At 38.0% G+C, this 23,465-nt stretch overlaps 1 protein-coding gene across 1 annotated transcript in view; it reads left to right on the forward strand.

The window, feature by feature from the left end:
- Nucleotides 1-23,465, forward strand: part of pign (phosphatidylinositol glycan anchor biosynthesis, class N) — a 201,491-nt gene that overhangs the window by 60,195 nt on the left and 117,831 nt on the right. Inside the window, exons 9-10 of the mRNA XM_051928776.1 lie at nucleotides 3,715-3,755; nucleotides 4,227-4,286. Of these exons, the coding sequence (XP_051784736.1) occupies nucleotides 3,715-3,755; nucleotides 4,227-4,286 (101 nt within the window). The remainder of the gene's footprint in view (nucleotides 1-3,714; nucleotides 3,756-4,226; nucleotides 4,287-23,465) is intronic.

The raw sequence follows: 23,465 nt of genomic DNA on the forward strand, positions 1-23,465 counted from the left end.
TTCTGCAGCTTAATTGGAGTCCACCTGTGGTAAATTCAGTTGATTGGACATGATTTGGAAAGGCACACATCTGTCTATATAAGGTCCCACAGTTGACAATTCATGTCAGAGCACAAACCAAGCATGAAGTCAAAGGAATTGTCTGTAGACTTCCGAGATAGGATTGTCTCAAGGCACAAATCTGGACAAGGTTATAGAAACATTTCTGCTGCTTTGAAGGTCCCAATGAGCACTGTGGCCTCCATCATCCGTAAGTGGAAGAAGTTCAAAACCACCAGGAATCTTCCTAGAGCTGGCCAGCCATCTAAACTGAGCGATCGGGGGAGAAGGGCCTTAGTCAGGGAGGTGACCAAGAACCCAATAGTCACTCTGTCAGAGCTCCAGAGGTCCTCTGTGGAGAGAGGAGAACCTTCCAGAAGGACAACCATCTTTGCAGCAATCCACCAATCAGGCCTGTATGGTAGAGTGGCCAGACGGAAGCCACTCCTTAGTAAAAGGCACATGGCAGCCCGCCTGGAGTTTGCCAGAAGGCACCTGAAGGACTCTCAGACCATGAGAAAGAAAATTCTCTGGTCTGATGAGACAAAGATTGAACTCTTTGGTGTGAATGCCAGGAGTCACAATTGGTGGAAACCAGGCACCGCTCATCACCAGGCCAATACCATCCCTACAATGAAGCATGGTGGTGGCAGCATCATACTGTGGGGATGTTTTTCAGCGGCAGGGACTGGGAGACTAGTCAAGATAAAGGGAAAGATGACTGCAGCAATGTACAGAGACATCCTGGATGAAAACCTGCTCCAGATCGCTCTTGACCTCAGACTGGGGCGATAGTTCATCTTTTAGCAGGACAACGACCCTAAGCACACAGCCAAGATATCAAAGAAGTGGCATCAGGACAACTCTGTGAATGTCCTTGAGTGGCCCAGACTTGAATCCGATTGAACATCTCTGGAGAGATCTTATAATGGCTGTGTACCGACGCTTCCCATCCAACCAGATGGAGCTTGAGAGGTGCTGCAAAGAGGAATGGGCGAAACTGGCTAAGGATAGGTGTGCCAAGCTTGTGGCATCATATTCAAAAAGACTTGAGGCTGTAATTGCTGCCAAAGGTGCATCGACAAAGTATTGAGCAAAGGCTGTGAATACTTATATACATGTGATTTCTCAGTTTTTTTATTTTTAATAAATTTGCAAAAACCTCAAGTAAACGTTTTTCACGTTGTCATTATGGGGTGTTGTGTGTAGAATTCTGAGGGGAAAAAAATGAATTTAATCCATTTTGGAATAAGGCTGTAACATAACAAAATGTGGAAAAAGTGATGTTCTGGATGCACTGTATATAATATGCTACCATGGCTGTCTGTACGTCTGTCCAGGATTTTAAATCACCTGTAGCTTGCAAACCGTTTGACCTATTGACCTGAAATTTGGTACATATATACTATGTGACATCTACTATTCACTTTCGGGGTGATGATTGACCTCCAAGGTTATTCCTCTTTTCTTTTTTATTTTTGCCGTCACTTCCCCTACCTCTTCATATTTTAAATCATTCTTAAGGCAGATTGAAGACTTAGGTGCCAGCTTAAGTGAAAAATAAAAAAAAAAACATACTAAGTAATTGCAACACAAACACTGACTTAATCAATTTTAATGCAAAAAGATGCCCATGGAAGAAGAGAAGAAACGGGCTGCTAGAGTGGAGAGAACAAGAGCTACTCATGAAGCAGCAAGCGCATCAACCTCTGAGCAAACGAATACTAAAACTACAGAGAGAGACTATGAAAACTATAAGTCAAGTGTATTCCCTGCACGTTATCGTCCAATATTCCGTTACTGGTTTTGTATATTTTCCTTGTGTTACAGCCGCTCAAATCCCCAATACAACACCAGGGAAAGGACGTGCACATACAGATCACTCATACAGCAGCACCGTTCTCTTGCTTTAGGCAAGTTAACCATAAAATTACAAAAAAAAAAAAGTATTAGTCTGGAAACAAATGGAAGATGATAGCAATTATGTTGTATAAGTATATGTACGACTGGATTGACTAAACTAATATTTAATGTAAGGCTGGCAGTGTGGTGTAGTGGTTAAGGCTTTGGACTGGGTTTAATTCCCACTACTCGCAGTGTGACCATGAGCAAGTCATGACCTGCCTGTGCTCCAAAAGAAATGTAACCATTTGTATCATTAATGTTGTAAGTTGCCTTGGATAAGGGTGTCCGTTTCAATACTGCATGAAGATGGTGATTGTGTTGCAAATAGCAAGGACAGAATTAAACTCCAACTTAAATCATACTGAAGGAGTTACTTAGCGATAAAATGTATGATGAAGACTGAGTTGAGGTTATGGTTTATCTGTGTCTGAAAAGCTGCTTTTGTTGCTGAGTGTCCTGAAATTGAACTTTGTAAATTAAACATAAGAACATGTCAAAGGTTTGGGCATCCAAATGATACGCTGTTGAAAAGGGTTGAGATCTTTACAGACTTGAGTCCAAAACAGACATGCAAAACAACAAAATGGCGGTCCTAAATATGGTAGGTTGAAGGAAATGAGGTCATGAAAGTGGCATTCTAGAACCGGAAGTGACATAAGCAGGAGGGGGGATTTTGAGGAACCAGAAGTGACGTTGTGGGTGTCTCCTGAGGGCCGGAAGTGATCTTTAGCTTGAAGGGTCATTGGTTGTTCTGCGGGAAGAGAGGAGAAAGAGTTAGAAGGCAGTGCCATCCCCTTCTCCAGTGGGAACATACACTTTTTTTGAGCCTGTAAACTGTCTCCCTATCGCACGTTTGTGACAAGTCAAAATATTTAACACTAGTGTCACCTATGGTATTCCTGTTATACAGTAAATCAGTTCTGTTTCTAAGTTCTTAGTTATTTACGTAATTTTAATGAATTACTGGGTTTTAACTAGTATTACTTGCTAGATGGGAGCTTGTTATTGTTTTGGTAATTACTGGGTACTACTCTTTTGGGTATACGTTCAGAAATGTGTGTAAAATAATAGAACAACAATCGCAGATCCTCCACCAGTAACACAGATCAATTGATGCCATTTTTACATCACTTGAATTGGAACCTACTGTCTATGAAAGATGTTGATTGAGTCACCACAAGCCTATTTAGGCTGTGTTTTTAACTACATTACATTGTAAAGTACTGTTAAAAACATGTATTTAATATTGTCTTCAAACACATGTAATTGCATTCTATTGTCTCTGTTATTTTTGAATGGGACCTATTGTGACAAAACTATTTTATAAACAAAAATGTGATAACTGACTCTTGGAAGTAACTAAAACATGTGAAAGGCTGCAACTTTCATATCCATTTTTAAGTTGCCAGACACACCTGAATTCTACTGTTTTGTACATTTCTCTAACTTGTTTTTATTTTAGTTTACTTGTTTAAAGTAATTAATATACTCTTTTTGTGAAAAGGCTTTATTTGATTTCTCTCTGCATAAAACTAGAAAAATATATGTTTATAATGATAAAAAGCTATTTCAATTTAGAGTAACATTCTGATACCTGCTTTATAAAATGCAGATTTGCACAGGGTCTGATCCTATTTCAGTCACAAAGTAACTTATTTAATAAATAGGGTCATTCTTTTTCTCCAGCATTTATAACATTTATGACTGTTTTTAATGTGTAATTCTGGAATTTTGCCTAGAATGCTACTAATTTATTTTTTTTAATCATAGACTGGAAACTTGACAATATAAAAAGAACAGATGTCAATCAGGTGAGTATTTTTTGTTGTTCTATATACTTATTAATTTATATATTAAATATTATGTCTTATGATCCCTTTATGAAAATGGTATACTTACAAGAGTTCAATAACAAAAATTAAAATGTTAATGTAAATATAAAATCTACTTAAATATTTAATGGTAAATACAGTAGCTTGTTTTTTGTTTTCAGTGAATGAAGCATATGGTGTTTGTTTTAAGTACAATCTAAAACTTTTCATTTCATGCCTCATAGCTTTAAAATGAATAGCTTTGTTTCAGTGCTTAAAGTTGGTCTTGAATGGGAGAGGCATTAATTTGAGTATACTGTATTTGAACTGTTGTATTGAAATAAAGCTGGTAAATATAAGTGTCCAGTACAGCAGTTTAAGTGCAGACCATATAAATAAAAAAGATACAAAGTAATTCTAATAAAATAATTAAACTCTGAAAGCGATGTATTGTTTTTTGTTTATTTTCAGGCTGATGTCGCTCCATTAATGTCATCTTTGATTGGAGTTCCTCTCCCTCTTAATTCTGTGGTATGAAAGCTTCCTGTTAATTTTCATATCCATGCTGCTCTCAGTTTACATTATTAGTAATAGCCCTTTGAGTGTTTAGATGAGTCAAATAGTTTAGTTTCCAGTTTTGGGAAAGTTCCATAAATCATTTCACCTGCAGCTCCCACATCAGGATAAGGCAATTACATCGACTGCCATAATAAACATCTGATCAAACTCGCATGGCAGGTAGTTATGGACAAAGTCCAGCAGCAAGTACAGGTAGAATTCCACTACATCGAACTACCAGGGACCTAAAAAATATTTTGTTGTAATGAGATTCTGTATTTGTTGCTATAGTGCTTTCTTTAACTTGCGCCCATGCGTTTGCAATCATTTCAGTAGCTTCTTTTGCGTTAATTTTAATCTCCTCCTGCCTACAAGTTATGCTGATGAGAATTTTTCTCAGCATTTCCTTGCGATAGTACACTTTTCAGGGTGCGAATAATGCCCAAATCCAATGGCTGAAGCACTGCTGTGCAATTGGGTGGGAGGAATTCAATGCGAACATTATCTAAATGTGGAAGCATGTTGTGGGCAGCACAGTTATTAATCAGGAGCCGAATCATCCTTTTCTTCTTCATATTGTGAGGTTTCTGAACTCTTTTGAGACACAAGCCACCCTATGGTAACGACATGCTGAAGTGAGTCCCAAAGCGCGATTGCCGCGTCTGTGGAAGCTTGTTTTTCTGTTGCCGGGGCAGCGTAACAACAGGCTCATAGCACTGCAGTGAAGCGACACAGAAGCAAATTATAAAAGGTCTGGGTCACGCTCTTAAGTCCCTGTCTTGCACCCCAAAACATGAGGCTGAGTCTCAGTACTTTAGCAAAACCAGCTTTATTCAGCTTGAAACAGGAATGGCACACTTATTTATTGTAGCGTGATCTGCCACTCTGCTATACACAGACACAGCAGATCAGTGATCAAGTAATCCTGTTACCTGCATTTACAATGTTCCTTGCATATCACCCATTGATATGTTTTCTGTTTGCTTTGGCAGAGAGACACAGCATAGCTGAAAGACACAGCACAACTTTGAGCCAGCTGTTGCCCCAGCCACAGATAAACAGTCTTCCATAGACACAGAGTTTGGACTTTGGGATGCTCTTCGGTGTGCTGTCTAGTTGGGGGAGGACCCAAGAGTGTTTACAAACCTGACATTTTCTTGAATGAGAGTCGCATTAATAGGAGTGTTTCTTGAACGCGCATCACTGAACCACATAAAAACTGCTTTTTCGACGTCTTCAAATGCAGAAGTTCACATACATTTGCAACCCGAGATTTTTCTTCTTTTTTTGCTTGGTCTTTCAAGAAAGTTGATAGCGATAGCGAAATTCCGAATTCACTGGCAATGTCTTTTTTCTTTTTGCCGCAATCGAGAGCTGCAAAAGATATAAAGTTTTTTTTTCTTTCTAATAAGAACTGTTATCGTTTTTTCGTGTCTGCTGTTTCTATAGGAGGGTGACATTGAGTTAAATTCCAATGGATGTTTTTCAAATGTTGATGAGCAATAAGCAAAAGGTATCACTGAAATCCGCAGGAAACAAAAAAGGCAAAAAAAAAAAACCAACAGTATGAGGAAAGTTCGAAGAAAGAAAAAAAATGTACAGTGTTTCTGTTTAGGGGATTGTTGTGCACAACTGAGCTGCGGCCACCAAACTAACTGCTCTGTGGATGATTTATTCAGGCATTCAAGATCTTTTGGGCATTTTGTTGTAATGAAAGTATCTGCTGAATGTATTTTGTAGTAACGAGATTTCTATAGACTTGGGGAAGCTGTCGGGACCATAGAAACACTTCATTGTAATGAAAACTTCTTTGTAAAGATATTCGTTGTAACGGAATTTTACATGTAGTTCAGTATTTGGAGTGCAGATGTGTTCTCTCAAAGTAGATGTATTACATTGTCTTTTATTAACCTGTAGGTATACCGTACTAGCCATCTTCTTACCAGAGACTGAGTTATTGTCTTGTCACTCAGTCAAATCCATCTATTTCATTATCTGTTTTTAAGTATGTATTCTTGAACTAAGTCCCAGTAAAACACATTAGGTTTCTTTCATGGTACTCATAAAGGTATTACGCAGATGCTCCCAGCTCATCCAGTTTTTTTTTCCAGTAAGGACTGTGCATTGTTCATAATAATCATTGAGAATGGTGGTTTTAATTCTTCATTACAATTTAAATTAAAATCCATTTTTCTTTGTGTTTGGGTTTGAAAGCTTTTAATTTGTCTGTGATAGTAGCAGTACAGGGGCCATTACTTGTAGCTGGTTTTATTCACTGCTGTGCATCCTGGTCCTAGAGCAGTGGTAGCCCACCTACCTGGGATATCCAGCTTTGGTGGTGCATAAATATGCCTGTGAATCCAGGTGATAACCAAATTAGGAAGGTTTCACTGATGGATTGACTTTTAATAAAAGCAAAAAAAAAACAAAAAAAAAAAAAAACAATATCAGTAACAAAAACACAGTGAAATGCACTAAGAGGTGTGTTACCTTGCATTGACCAGATGACTTAATTGAAATTTATTTCTGTTAATCAGTTAATTAATCATCATCTTTCCTTTTGGCAATTCATATGGTTGATATTTTTTGAAAGACTTACGTTTTTGTATGTTCCTTATTTTTTGCAATAATTGTTAAGCAAGAGAAACAAACTATTGCTAGGTTGTCTACTAGAATCCTGTGTTCTTTTTAATTTTATGTAGATTTTCAGTTTTTTTTTAACCATTTTCTACTTTTAATTTTTACCATTTTGTAGTTTTTTATGCCCTAAAAAAATTAACTCTGACACTGTTTTGTAAAGCTAAAATCATTTTTTATTTTTTTAGAGTTGTCAGATTGTATGTAATTCATGTTGTATACCTGTCAACTGAATGTGTATAATTTTGCTTTGTGTAAGAGAGCTCAGTTTTTATTATGTGACAATTCTACACTTCCGAATTAATCAAACAGTCAGGTAGGCAGTATTCTCTGATTTTATTTGTTACTTTAACCTGCAATACATTTAAGCAAAAGGTTATTTAATTTCAAACATGCTTTCATTTTTATTTGTATGATTCCCATTGCGAACAGTGAGATCGCATATACTCTTATGTTATATATATTTGGTGATGCTGACTTTGTGTCATCTACCCTTTCCAGATTTTAAAAGTATATTTTTTTCCTAAGGAAATCCTTACTTGGATTATTTTTTGAAGTACTGTTGAAGTCACCCCTTGAATTGGGTTATTAACAGTAATGTGTCAGGCAGTCATTATCCAACCCGCTATATCCTAACACAGGGTCACGGGGGTCTGCTGGAGCCAATCCCAGCCAACACAGGGTGCAAGGCAGGAACAAACCCCGGGCAGGGCACACACCCACACACACCAGGGACAATTTAGGATCACCAAAGCACCTAACCTGCATGTCTTTGGACTGTAGGAGTAAACCGGAGCACCTGGAGGAAACCCACACAGACACGGTGAGAACATGCAAACTACACGCAAGTAGGACTCGGGAAGCTAACCCGGGTCTCCTAACTGCAAGGCAGCAGTGCTACCCACTGTGCCACCCTTCTACAAGTGTATTTACATTAAATACTGAATATCTGTTTTAGCAACATGCAAAACCTGGGTACCTCCCTATGAGCATAGACCGAGTGGATGCCATTTAACAACGGCACATGTAGGAATAAAGATATTTTGGAAATTGAGAGTGCATAATTATGTGATTCTAATGCCCATCTCTAAAGCAGAGGTAATCTTCTTTAGTTATGCACATTTAGCCCATGTGCACATGGGAACAACATGCAAACACCATACAGACAGACTAGCAATGAAGCCTGAGCTCATGGACATGTGTCACTAGCTGTGCACAACCACTCTGCCTATGTTAAAATATCCCTACTAATAACGTAATTAAAACTAAATATACTGTATATGTGAAATGTAGGCTCAATTGATAGAATTGATTGAATGCTGCTAGTGTGCTTTATCTCTCACTGTGATGAAACTGCCTAAATGAATGCAGTAATAAACATCCCTAAGGGATCTTTTTTTATTTTATCAGTATAAGCCGATTTGATTACGAGGTATTATTATATAAAATAATAATAATACATTTCAGGTAACAAAATTTGACTTTAAAATTTTTATTTTTTAAATAGTAGAGCTAGTGAGCAAATGAGTTTTCATAAATTGGCAGTGCAGGTCATTGTTGCCTTATTGCTAAGCTTCCTGCTTCCTTTGGCATTCAATGATCACAACACTTGTGTTTTTATTCCCAGTTTAAATACTGACCAATTTTTAAAGCCAGAAGAAGGGGTACTGGAATAGGAGAAAAAAGCAAGTGATAGCTGCATTGTAAAGAACCTCACAAGACAGTCAAAGAGCAGCTTCAATGCAGCAGACTGTCAGCCAAATATATAAGGCATACATACTGTCCCCTCAACAGCCCACCAATCCTTAGTTTCACTATTGCGATTAATTCCTTGTGACATGTGATTCATGGTATTGTGCCAATTTTAAGTAAATAAATAATGGATGTGCTCGTACTGGTGAGTGGAGTAGGTGCGAGCGATCTGCTGAGAAGACGCCTCGTCTCCAAGTTGGTGTGAGGCGGTCAACCGTCCTTGCGTTGCCATGCTGGCCTGTGGAGTTGGCCTGATTGGCTCATTATCAACCTGGAGCAGAAATCAGGTAATCACACCTGCAACCGCTCCCCAGCATATAATATGGGAGTGCAAGGAATAGAGTGGCGGTTAAAAGAAAGAAAAGCAGGCATGAAGATGGGAGAGAGCTGGTGTAAGAGAGACAGAGAGTGAGAGCAGAGACAGGTAGCTATGTGGAGAGCCCCTTAAGGGAACAGGTGGCCAATGCCCAGGGGGCTGATGTAGAGGATTGCTCCGGCTGATTGATTTAGGGAGCTGAAGTGCCCAGCTGGTGCAGGCGACCTCCCACAGAAGACCAGGAAGGTAGCGGGAGTCAGAGGCTTGGACTGGGGAGCATTATGGCCTTTGGGGACTTGAACCTTGGGTTCGGTTGGGGTGAAGCCCTGTTGCATTCATAGAGTGGCAGGAACCTGGACCCATAGAAGATTTTGTAGTGCCTGTCGGTTTGGCGTCCTCTCCTCTTGCAAGGTCCATTCAAGATAAGGAGGGGAAATGTCAATATAATGGGAAGCATTGGTGACTTGATTTTAAAGAGTGGTTTTCTGCCTGGGAGTTTTTACCTCACTTTTAATGGATTTATGTATTTGTTTAATTTTGAACCTCCACTTAACACCTTTTTTTTTAGATTATTTATTTATTGGACTTCTTTGGATACACTGCACTTTGTGAGCACTTTTTATTTGGATTTTAATAAATGCGGCTCCCAAGAGGCTCCCGAACAAGAGTGGGTGCATGGAGTCAACCCACACCATCACATTGCTGTGATAACATATATTAAAAGCTTACATTTTAATGGGTAACTTGAAAATATCTGAACTGATATACAGACGCAAATACAGAAAAACACTATAAAAAAAAAATAAATAAATAAATGGTAGCAGTGACAGTGCATGCCCTCCTAAATAAAGCAACAAGCCAGTGTATATGGTGGAAAGCACTTTCCTGGATGAAAATGGTGTAACACACAGGATTCTGGGATGCAAACAGGAAGTCAACTTTCAAGAAGGTAGGATACCGTTAACTTGAATCTGACTGATAAAAGATTGCTAGAATTCTAAGTATCGGAGTAGCCATTCTTAGGCAGCTTAGACAAATGAAATGGCTGCATCCCCAGCTGCCTTTGTTTTTTCATAATTGGAGCCATGAAACATCACACCTTTGCTGTTTGAGGTGAATGGTAATGCAGAGACGAATATGTGTTGGCCTTAAAATTGCAAATTAGGCTGTTTATATGTGTAGAAATCAAAGTAAATTAGGAAGCTTTAGATTCTTTTAAACTAAGAGATTATAACACCCACTCGGACAAAGATCTATTTTCAAAGTGGTTTTGGGGCCAGCAGTACAGTATACTGTTGCACTGTCTAGCCCTATTTATAACACCTTTCTCAAGAGATGAGATTTTATAGAGAAGCAGTCTGAGTAGATTTTTTTAATTTAAATTGATATTCTGTACATTATCTGCTTTTATACATCACACAGAATTATATTGCTGTCACATTCCTGAAGTTGTGAAAGAGACTCTTTGTATAAACATTGATACATCATCAAAGGGTCGATACAGCCTATTAAATAGTTTCTTTGCATTAAAAGGTTAAATTATATTACTATCTTACAGGAAACTTCTACGCCCAAATGGTGTTTACTGGATAAACAGGTTGTTCCTAGCAAAATGATTTTTCTTATCTATGGTTTTACAGCAAAGAATTAAATTATTTTATTACTACATTCTTCCCACATTTACTTCTTGAAGAACAGTTTGTCAGTTGAGGTCATAAGGTAGTTAAGGAACTTTGGCATTAAGGGTCATGGCTTAGATGAGCCATTATTAAAGGTGCAAACCCTATGACATTGCTCCACAACTGGACTGAAACCCGACAATGCTGAGAGCATTGCAGACTAGAATCTCTTAAGAAATTCATTGGTGTTTGGGTATTCAACATTTTCTTTTAGCTAGGGTTGGGTAATGTTTAGATTTTATCGATTACAAATCTGATTTTAATTCTGCTTATCAAATCTGGTTCTTATCTATTCTCGATTCCAATTCTAATGTGGTTAAAAAAAAAAAATGGTCAAAATATTTAAAAAAACGAAAAAAGTCCCCTGTAAGTGTTCATCTTAAAAGTTTTAAAGCAAAGCTTATGTGAAGCAGTAAAGCACAAATGAGTTGTTTTAAGATTAAATAATTACAAAATAATTAATATTTCTTCAACCTAAATACACAGAGTAAAAAGTGTGAGCGTGTATGCAACAAAAAAAGTCAACAGTTCTTGTTAAGAAAAATGATCACGTCAGGTTTTTCTGGTAGTATGCCTGACCGCTCTGGGCATATGGTATCTCCATCAGTGGAGAAACCCCTCAAACAAAGGATAAAGGAGGCCTGCACTCAAATACTAAAAGGCCTGCTCTGATATGTAATCGTTTTGCCATGCTACAGCCAATTTTCTTGGCTAATCCATGAATATGGTTCATACATTTGTGTGTATGTCACTAATTTTCATTTTCAGATTCAGGATTAATGGTAGTTAGTCTAATACAGTCATTTGTCACAATGCATCCACAAATTTGCAGCAGTTTGTCAAATGAAAAGGAGCGAAACTGAGTACAAATTAACTAAATAACCCAAGTCAATTTCCTGAATTTCTGTTTTGATTTTAGTGCAAGAATATACTTCAGCCTGTTTTAGCCTTCACTTTAAGAAAGTTTATTTGAGCTTCTTTTAAGACAATGTTTAAACTCGGGGCATTGCGTTCCGATGGTGTCTTCGACTCCTGCAGCATGCTTCATTGCTTTGATCAGATTGATGAATTTCATAGTGCAAATGTAACATGCATTGACATCCTATATGTGCATTCAAGCTTAACGAAACGTAAACAAATAACAAATAGTAGCAAGTAATAAATAGCGCACAAATATAAACAGTGATTAAAAACGATGTTGAATATTCTTGCAACAATCAAGAAAGGATGCTTACCAAATAAATATGTGCATGAAATTAGTGCATTAAAAATCTGAATTTAAGGATTTAATATATTTGTGTGGAATGCCCACAATTCTACGCCAATTTCAAGCTCACATGCAACATTACTTAAAATGTCCACCACGTTGTCATATTCTCCAACTCTGTTGTAATATATATGTTTATGTAAATGTTTTAATTGAAGTTTAATTCTTGGTTAAGTCAAAAGGCTAGATGTAAATGTAGCCTGTTTTTTAAGACTTGTACTTGCAATTCAAATGAACAAAATATACTGAATTGATCGCCTTCTGCAAAAAACAGTGCAGACACACAGGTAAAATGCATATGCAGATAATGGTCCTTATTCTTTGCTGTAACGTGAATGTGCTTTGAAAGAGCTTGAAAAAGTGCAGTGGTTAATTTTAAACTCATACGTGATTACATACATTTCAGCGAACGTTTTAGAAAAGCACGGTAATCATAACTAAAATATGAAGCGGTGTAATAAACACTGGGAGTTTCACATCAGTTAATTGTAAAAACTGATAACTGTCCCATCCCTTCTAGAATGTGTTGTGTTAGCATTAGCTGAAACACTTGGGCTTTGATGCCACAAGACACTGAAGCAAATCAAATCGACATGTTGTTTAACACATGATGTAGACTACACCATTATTGCAGCCCAGGTTGAGGGGACAATGTGTGTATCTGCATCAAGGATGTTTATTAGAGCTGTATAGTTGATTGAAAATACATGTGTAGGAATCAATGGAACCATAATTCAAACATCTATTCAATTTCCCAGTTCTTTGAAATTTAGAACCGGTTCTGGAATCCCAACCCCATCTTATTTTTATCCCTATGATGTGAAGATTTGATTTGCAATTACTGTCTCTTAGCTCGATGAGTATACTTCTACAAAGATTTAATGTCAATCAACAATTTAATCCGTCCATCTTGAAACCCTGATAGTTTCCAGCTTAGTGAGCTCAAAGAAGCACCTTTTTGATCATCTGAGACTTCTTTTAATTCATTCTTTTAATTCACTTTAGACAGTTACAAATTCTGTCTGGAAACTTAACTGGAGAGCATCATGAGTGATTGTAATCTCCTCTCTAATTTGTCTTATGTTAACAAGCAGCAGCCCCATACAATATGATTCCAAGTAATTTTATTAGTTTGTAATATAGTTCTTTTGTATTAGAACATTTTGTTTTTAGATAAGAGTATCCACCATCACTAAGAAGGATAAGGACATGTAAGTCTTTTGCAGCTTTGCTTATAATATGTGTAGCAAGGAATAAGTAAGAAAAGTTCCTAAAACTTTTACTATCCATTGTTTAATTTGCCCATATTTAATTAGTGATGTCTTTAGATGAAGAAGAGGGTATCCTAGTTATTGTTTTAGACCAAAAAAAAGTCAATTATCTTTTTCAATGAGCCAGTGTAATATGCACACTGAGAATGCTTCATTCTGGAAGGCAGCGCATATGCTGTTTATGTATGATGCTTTAGAATTAGTTTTTTTATATGACATTTTATTAATTTTATTTAAATCAGATAATATTCATATATGCAAGCCAAGTTTAACAAAACTAGGTTTGAAGCAAATCGACTCCCACCCATGAGAAAGAGAGCTAGATCAGCAGAGTAAAACTTTAGTAATAGTAAAGATATGTAAGTAAATAAATGAATAAAAATAAATAGAACTAAAAAAAATAGGGGAGAGAATCCGCTTCCATAATTTAAATGCTTTTTCTAAAATGTGATTGATCAGATCCTGCGAAGTATTGAAAATGTTATGTACAGATCCTCTAAGTGAGAATTAGATTTTTGTCCAGTTTTAGATATATATAATATATAACATCAGTTATCCAATGACTTTAAAGTGGTGAGTTAGCATTCTTCTAGTTAAGCAAGATAAATCTATGTGCCAATATTGAAGTAAAGGCAATTACAGTTTGTCCATTTCCACTTTAAGCCCATCTGGAAGTACACCAAACACAGCTGTTAGTGGATTAGGAGGGATTGTGACACCAAGGCTGTCTGAAAGGCATTTAAAATTTTTTGTCCAAAATGATGTTAATTTAGTGCACGCCCAAAACATATGGCCCAATGAACTTGATTGCAATGTTCGCAGGTTGGATCTTGCACTGGAAACATTTTGGACAATTTTAAACGGGACAGATGTGCTCGATATATAATTTTAAGTTGAGTAATTGTATGCTTTGCTCATATGGAGCTCGAATGAATTCTGTGCATTGCTACCTTCCACTCCTTTTCCGAGGTGTTGAGTAAGACATCGTTTTCCCTCCATACTCTGGGATCTTTGAAAGGAAGGGACTTTAAAATGTTTTTAAATATGAAAATGCTGTCTGAGTCCTCAAGACTGATCAGTATTTCTTCTGGAACAGAGGTAGGTGGAAGTGAGGAAAATTGGGTAGGTTTTGTTTAACAACATTTCTAATTTGAAGGTAGTGAAAGAAATGTTTTGCTGGAAAGTTACATTTAGAGTGTAGTTGTTTGTAGGATGCAGAGACTTTGTCTATGTACAGATCTCTTAAGTGTTTTAATCCCAAATGTTTTTCAGATATTAAAAACTGTGTACGTTTGAGAGGGTGGAAAAAGGTGGTTCTTGTGCAGAGGTGCCACAGATAGAAGCTTCTCTATCCTGTACCAGTGCATGCTCCCCAGCTTAACTTGACTTGACTTTGTCCTTACAGGGGTACAAAGCAATGAATATAAAGAAGTACTGCAGGATTTTATTTCTTTTGCGGTCCAGGCCTGTGTCTGTTCATCTCTTTGTGTCAATGTCCAGGTTTTTATAGCTTTTATCTTCACTGCCCATTAATAAAATTGAAAGTTAGGTAAAACCATGCCAACTTCTTCAGTTTTTTGTAGGGTTGCCCTTTGAATACGTGGATGTTTTGAATTCCAAATAAATGAGGTTATGGTTGAATCCAATTTCTTAAAAAATTATTTATTGATGTTGTGGAAAGCCTGGACACAGACTGACAGACACCAGAATGCCTTATCCCAACACTCTTCTTTCTATTTCTCTCTCTTTCTCTTTATTGGACCTCCACTTCCCTCCTCACAATCTCTGTCTCCTTCTTCCCAACTCCGGCTTGTCTACTGGAGGGAGGCGGCCCCTTTTATTATGACCCGGATGGGCTCCAGGTGCTCCGTCTGATGACACTTCCTGGTGTGGAAGTGCTTCCGGGTGCCCCTGGAATTTCTTCCGGCAGCTCTTCCTGGAGTGGCGGAAGTGCTGCCATCCAGGGTTCCGTAACCATCCGGGCGTCCCCTGGCTTTGGCTATGCCCTCCCTTAAGGATGAGCTTCCCAGTTCCGTTCCAGTGGCCCCCAAGCAGACCCGGGCGACTGCCCTCTCATGGCCCAGGTGAGGTATTGTCCCTCTCGTAGACTATCCAGGCGTCCCAGCTGGGTAGGGTCACCAGCCATCTGGCACAATATATAATGGAATGTTTTGAAATAGAAAGAGAAGCTTAGGTAAGATATTTATCTTGACAATATTAATTCTTCCAGCTAAAGCGAGATGAAGGGTAGACCATTTATCCAAGTCTTACTTAATTTTTTCCATGCAGACAGCAAAATTTTGTTGTTAAAGAGCTTTATGTTTATTTGTAATGTTTACCCCCCCTAGGTATTTAAACTGATCTGCGATGATGAAAGGGAAGGTGTCCAATCTAATATTGTGTGATTGAGAATTCACTGGAAAGAGCACACTTTTGTTCAAATTAATTCTGAGACCAGAAAACTTTTGAAATTCTGTAAGTGCTGTTAAGACTGCAGGAACAGTATTTTGTGGATCAGATATATACAGTGCCATATCATCTGCATATAGAGAAATTTTCTGTTAAAGTTCTTCTCTGATAATCCCCTTTATCTCATAAGCATTTCAACAGTGATCTGCCAATGGCTCAATGGCGATTGCAAACAGCAGCAGTGACAAGGGACATCCTTGTCTAGTACCATATTCTAGTTTGAAGTAGTCTGAATTAATGTTAATACAGACTGAAGCTTCTGGACTGGTATACAGTGATCCCTCGTTATATCGCACTTCGCCTTTCGCGGCTTCACTCTATCACGGATTTTATATGTAAGCATATTTAAATATATATCGCGGATTTCTGAGGACAATGGGTCTTTTAATTTCTGGTACATGCTTCCTCAGTTGGTTTGCCCAGTTGATTTCATACAAGGGACGCTATTGGCAGATGGCTGAGAAGCTACCCAACTTACTTTTGTTTCTCTGTCTCTCTCTGTCTTGCGCTGACTTTCTCTGATCCTGACTTGGGGGTGTGAGCAGGGGGGCTGTTCGCACACCTAGACGATACGGACGCTTGTCTAAAAATGCTGAAAGAGTTGCTACCTTCTGTGTGCAGCTGCTTCGTGAAGCGACATGCTGCACTGTGCTTCGCATACTCAAAAGCTCAAAGGGCACGTATTGATTTTTGACTGTTTGTTTTCCTCTGTCTCTCTCTCTCTCTCTCCCTGCTCCTGACGGAGGGGGTGTGAGCTGCCGCCTTCAACAGCTTTGTAACGGCGGTGCTTCGCATACTTAAAAGCCAAACAGTCCTATTGATTTGTTTGGTTTTCTCTCACTTTCTGACATTCAGTGCTCCTGACGTGCACTCCTTTGAAAAGGAAAGTATGTTTGCATTCTTTTAATTGTGAGACAGAACTGTCATCTCTGTCTTGTCATGGAGCACAGTTTAAACTTTTGAAAAAGAGACAAATGTTTGTTTGCAGTGTTTGAATAACGTTCCTGTCTCTCTACAACCTCCTGTGTTTCTGCGCAAATCTGTGACCCAAGCATGACAATATAAAAATAACCATATAAACATATGGTTTCTACTTCGCGGATTTTCTTATTTCGCGGGTGGCTCTGGAACGCAACCCCCGTGATGGAGGAGGGATTACTGTACAGTAGTTTGATCCATGCACAAATGTTCAGGCCAAACCCAAATTTCTCTAATATGGTGAAAAGGTCATTTCATTCAACCATATCAAATGCTTTTTCTGCATCCAACGATAAAATCTCCGGGGTGTTTGACTTTGTGGGTGACTATATCCCATTAAACAGGCATTGAAGATTGGAAGCTAAGTGTTTGCCTTTAATAAATCCAGTTTGGTCTTGTGATATTACCGAAGGAAGCACTTTCTCAGTCCTTCTAGCTAGGACTTTGGAGAGTATCTTTACATCATTTTTCAAAAGTGAGGTTGGTCTGTGTGATGCTGTGGAAGAAAATTCTGAATACAGACACCCCCAACTGGAATGCCCTGATTTAAGCAATAAAACGCAGGCAGGAGAAAGCGTCAATCGTTATTCTTTATCTAAATGTTCGAAGAGGTAGCAAGTGTATTACGTTAGTCACATGCTACAAAGAAAAAAAGTGTCCTCTGCGCAGTATTTATACAGTTCATTGATTAAGTCACTATTCTTTAAAAGTAATTCATTACATATTCAGAAAACTTTTAACATGATTGGTTACACCTAGTTGCTAACGAGACATGGCAGATGTTGATACCTTAGATGACCACAATTTGATTGATAGTCCTGTTTGTTTAGGATGTATGTGGCTTTTTGAATGTATATTTTTCATTCTTATTTTTATTTTAGGAGATGTGTGAAGTTCACCACATACATCTTGTTTTCCAAAAAAGTAAAGAACAATGGTCTAATTAATTTTATGATCTCAGCTTTGTACGAAAAACAGGAAACTTAGCATTACAGAAGAATGGTTATGCCATAAATATAACATTTCTCTTAAGGGGTTATATAAATAACAAGAAATACGTTTATCATAGTGAAAAATAAAATAACTGTCAGCTTTTAAGCATAAGCTTAGAAGGATATAAGACTCAGACACATGCTAGGTGCACACATAGAGAAGAGGTTCAAATTTAACTCTTACAATGCACATTGTAAAAAGCCCTTATTTTGCTTAGGAAGGATGGTAATTAAAGTTTGATTAATAGTCTGAGGTAGAATTATATTGTCTCTAGCTTCTGTAAATGTTATAAAAGGGGAGCTAGCTTAATTGAGAATTTTTTATAATATTCTGCAGGGTAGCCATCAGGGCCTGCTGCTTTCCCACTCTGAAGTGAGTTTATAGCATTTAGTAATTCTTATAGTACCAGAGGTTTATCCAATTCCTCTGTGCTGAAAGTATCTAGTTGTGGTATCTGTAATGCATCCAGAAATAGAATTACTGTTAACATACAATAATCTTTCCACTTGCTACCTGCTATTATTGGTATTTAGTTTTAGGTGCACTTTCTTCTTCTAAGGTAGTCAATGCAGGCAGCATCCATTGATGCTGAGATGTTTAAAAGTTGATTGCTGTTGTAGACACTAATGTTGAAATGGTATTGAGGCAGTGGCAGTAGTGTAGAACTCTCATGAAACATCTTAGTTTACAGGTGCACATGATTATTATTATATTAGATTCTAGTTTACAAGTACCACATAAATTCACACAAACAACACAACATTCAATATACATATGCATGAGGTGTAGTTAAGAAAAATTGTTTTTTTAAGAAATTAGATTCAACCATAACCTAATTTATTTGAAATTCAAAACATCCACGTATCCAAAGAGTGACCCTACAAAGACCTAAGGCAGAAGGTGGCATGGCTGTGCCTAACTTTCAATTTTATTACTGGGCAGCAAACATACAAGTTATAAAAACCTGGACATGGGCACAAATAGATGAACATACACAGGCTTGGTCGGCAATAGAAATAAAATCCTGCAGTAGTACTTTATATTCCTTGCTTTGTGCCCCAATAATTGCAAGTTATCGCCAATATACTAACAACCCAATTGTTAGAGACAGAGATTTTATCTGTGGCACCTCTGCACGAGAACCACCTTTTTCCACCCTCGCAAACATATGCAGTTTTTAATATCTGGAAAACATTTCGGATTAAATCACTTAGAGATCTGTACATAGACAACGTCTTTGCATCCTACGAACAATTACATTCCAAATTTAACTTCCCTACCTTCGAATCAGAAACTTTGTTAAACAGAACCTGCCCAATTTTCCTCACCTCCCACCTACCTATACTGGAAAAATATTGCTCAGACATATTGCTGGATTGTTCTGAAATATTGCTCGACTCAGACAGCATTTCTGCAATATATAAAACCATTATACAGTCCTTCCCTTTCAAAGATCCAAGAGGACAGTGGAAAAAGATCTCTCACTCAATATCTCAGAAAATGAGTGAAAGGTAGCAATGCAGAGAATTCACTCAAGCTCCATATGTGCAAAGCATACAATTATTCAACTCAAAATTATATATTGAGCACATCTGTCTCCTTTAAAATTGTCCAAAATGTTTCCAAGGCAAGATCCAACCTGCAAATGTTGCAATCAAGTTCTAGCCTCACTGGGTCACATTTTTAAATGCCTTTCAGACAGCCTTGGTGTCACAATCCCTCCTAATTCTCTAACAGCTGTGTTTGGTGTACTCCTAGATGGGCTTAAAGTGGAGATGGACAAACAAACTGTATTTGCCTTTACTACACTATTGGCACGTAGACTTATCTTGCTCAACTTTAAGAATCCTAACACCTCTTTTAAGTCAGTGGGTAACTGATGTTATATACTATTTGAAATTGGAAAAAATCTGATTCTCACTTAGAGGATCTATGCAGAACGTTTTCAGATCCTGGCAGGATGTAATCAATAAGATTTTAGAATAAGCTTTTAAAGCACTGAGGAAGCAGATTCTCTCCCCATTTCTTTTTCTTCTCCATTTTTCTTTTAACTTATTAATTCACCTAGTTTCTTATTTTTACTAGCTTTAAGTTTGTTTTTGATCCTATTTTTGTAAAAAATTGATCAATTTTTATGGAATGTTGTGTGATTTCAATAAAATCAATAAAAATAAAAATCAATGTAAATGTAAACAGTAATATGTGCATAGTAAAAATAGTACTTACGATATGGTTAATGAACAATACAAAGTGCAATAGATCAATGAAGGACTTGAGGTAAATGGCAATAGAACAAATATACGTAGTGTAAATGCAGAGGTTAGTATGACAGGCAGCTAAAGTACTGAGGTACACTGCCAGTAAAAAGCTATTAAAAAAAAAAAAGACACAGAGGTGTATAGTATAGCGCAGGGGTATTCAACTAAAATCTAAAGAGGTCCAATTAGAGAAAATTTCTTGAAGCAATGGTCCGGAAGATCATGTTGTATAACTGTTTTCGCTGTCCACTTTCCTTTTTTTTGGAGAGCGCCATTTGCTCCTTATTTTTCTGTCCCTTTCTCCGTCTCACCTGTCTTTTTTCTTTTTCCAGCGGTCGTCTGTATCTCTCACTTTCTTTCACCTAGAATCCACAGACTTGATTGGCTGAGTGGTATCATGTGAAATGGCTTAATGCGCATACAATTGGTCTGTGCATTTCCTCATCCACTAAAACATTACCGTAAAGACTACAAAAGCTGCGCCGGCTAAAATAGAAGCGCCCCATCAGGTTTTAAATCATAACCTTCTGTTTTGGCTGTAAGTCTGGGTCCGTATGAGACAGCTTCTGGGTCTGGACCCGGACCACGGTCCGCCTGTTAGTGACCTCTGGTATAGAGAGTCTCCTTTACCTTCTTCTTGATGGTAGGAGTGTAAATAGTCCATGGTTGTAGTGAGAGGTGTCCATGATAATTCTGTTTGATTTTCACAAACATTACTTGTGCTTTAGATCACCCGTTTTGGGTAGAAGAGCACCAGTAATGTACTGGTCAATTTTCACTACTCATTGATGTGTTTTCAAGCTAGAGAAAATGCAGCTACCATACCGTGATATATTTGGTTAGAACGCTTTCGATAAAACAGCGTTAGAAGTTAACCAAAATCTGAGAAGACAGATGGGCTTTTCTCAGTCTTCTTGGAAAGTGGAGAAACTGCTGTATATTCTCATTTATTATGGAAGTGCTACAAATCCCAAGAAAAATCCCCAGCGATGTCAGCACCTAGGAACTTAAAGCTGGGGACACCATCAACTGCAGTCCCATTGATGTACAATGTCTGCAGCCTTTGGATTTCCTGTAGTCTACAATAAGTTCCTAGGTCTTCATAATGTTGAGGGTCAGGTTATCATTAGAGCACGATATTGCAAAGTTTTGAACCTTCTTTCTGTAGTCAAGCTCATCATTCTTACTAATAAGGCCTACTGATAGATACAGTGTTAAAGGTAAACAAGTTTAAGGTGGGCCAGGACCAGCCTTTCATTATAATGGGAATGAGTGCAACAGGGTGGAAGTCATTCAAGACCATTATAGCAGATTGTTTTGGTACAGGCACAGTGATTGGATTGTTGATTTGGAGCAGCAAAGGGCCTTTTCAACAATGTACTGTACCAATGGGCACGATGAAACGATTGAGTCTTCGTGTGCAGAACGCAACAATGGGAAATACTGCACAGAATAAACATCACTCATGGAGAGCATGAGTGGCTGATTGTGATGGGGTGGCTCAGCTTTGATTGGTATTATATTGTTATCATAGTCAAAGCCAGCATAAAATTTGTTTAGCTCATCAGGAAGGAATACATGGCTAGATGAAGAAATGGCACAGTGGTAGCGCTGTAAGGAGACCTGGGTTCGCTTCCCGAGTCCTCCCTGCATGGACTTTGCATGTTCTCCCCATGTCTGCGTGGGTTTCCTCCGGGTGCTCCGGTTTCCTCCTACAGTCCAAAGACACGCAGGTTAGATGCATTGACAATCCTAAATTGTCCCTAGTGTGTGCTTGGTATGTGTGTGTGTGTGTGTATGTATGCCCAAACCTCCCCACCCTCCCACCACAGTGGGCTGGCGCCCTGCCCAGGGTATGTTCCTGCCTTGCGCCCTGTGCTGGCTGGGATTGGCTCCAGCAGACCCCCATGACCCTGTGTTAGGATATAGTGGGTTAGACAATGACTGACTGACTTTATAATCCATAATAGTCTGGATATCTTGCCACATGCGACAGGGATCAGAATTGTATAAAAAGTATACCTCGATCCATAATTTTGTTCCTTTAGCAGTAGGCAGAACTATTCTACTCTATTTCTATACTCTACAGCTTTTGATTGGAAATGTTTTTCCGTTTGAAAGTGGTGACAAGTATTAATCTAATCCAGCACAGACTAGGCATACGTATTAAGGTCTGTGTAAGAATCCCAAATTAGCCTGAATATACTAATATCTGTGTTTGGCAAATAGTGCTGACATGTGGAGTCTGTCTTCTCTGACCACACTTTGACTGTCTTCACTGAAGGTTTCACATGCTTAATAAGAAACTGATAGGTGGTCAGACTGTCCCAGATGGGGAAGAGGTATGGTCTTGTCAGCCATGGCAATGTTTGAATAGACATGGTCAAAGATTCAGTCTCTTCTTTTTTGGCAGGAGACATTGTGGTAAAATTTGGGCAATAAAGATTTCAGATTAGAGTGATTAAAATCCACTGAAACAAATGTTTTTTTCTGGATGAGCATCCTGTTGCTTGCTGATCGCAACATGCAGATGTTTCCATGCTAACATTGCATTACCATCTGGGGGAGTATGCACTGCAGTTGCAATAACAGAAGTTGACACTTTTGAAAGATGAAAAAGCCTGTTTCTAATCATTAGGTATTCCAGATTAGCACAACTGTCAATCATAGCTGTGTCTATAAAACAAGGTTTATTTATATAGGTGTACAGCCTCTATTTGGTCTTACCAGAGTTCTTTGTCATCCTGTCCATCCTAAATTCATCAGGGCCCTCTAGCTCAGTTATGCTATTGGGAATGCTGCTGTTAAGCCATGTTTCTGTAAATATATTTATGCAATCCAGAATCCTTTTTGAGATGTGATCCCAAGTCACAGCTTATCCATTTTATTTGCCAGACATTGTATATTAGCATAGAAAATGCTAGGGAGTAAGGCTTGATAACAGTTCAGCTTTAATCTAGCTCTGATTCCTCCATGTTATAACCACTATATTTTTGTCTCATTATACACTTCCCATTGAAAAAGTGCTATGGTAATGTGGTGTATCCTGCTTGTTTAAATAAGATCTCATATGGGAGCTGAAAAATGTCAAATGCACTAGCTGTGCTTTGATATCTGATATCCACAAGTACTTGTAGACTATATGAAGTTTTTGCAAGGCTGTACTAAATAAATGAATTTGAAATTACCTATCAAAATAACTACTTAATCAAAAAATACAGTATAGGGAGTGTCAGAGCCTTGCATTGTTCATGCACCATAGTAGTGTAGTATGTAGTTATACTTACCTTAATCTGTATATCACTGTGTCATTGAATATTGTTGTACTTAATGTACATATGACTATGACTGGGTGGCACAGTGGCATAATGTTAGTGCTGTTACCTCAGAACAAGGAGACCGGAGTTCATATCCTGAGTACTTCCGTGCAAGTTTCTATGTCCTCTCCCATGTATGCATGGATTTCCTCCTAGTCCAGACATTCAGGATATCTGAATCGCATTTTAAACTGGCACTAGTGTGTGTTTTTGGG

Source organism: Erpetoichthys calabaricus, chromosome 6 (assembly GCF_900747795.2).
Source record: "Erpetoichthys calabaricus chromosome 6, fErpCal1.3, whole genome shotgun sequence".
NCBI classification, from domain to species: domain Eukaryota; kingdom Metazoa; phylum Chordata; class Cladistia; order Polypteriformes; family Polypteridae; genus Erpetoichthys; species Erpetoichthys calabaricus.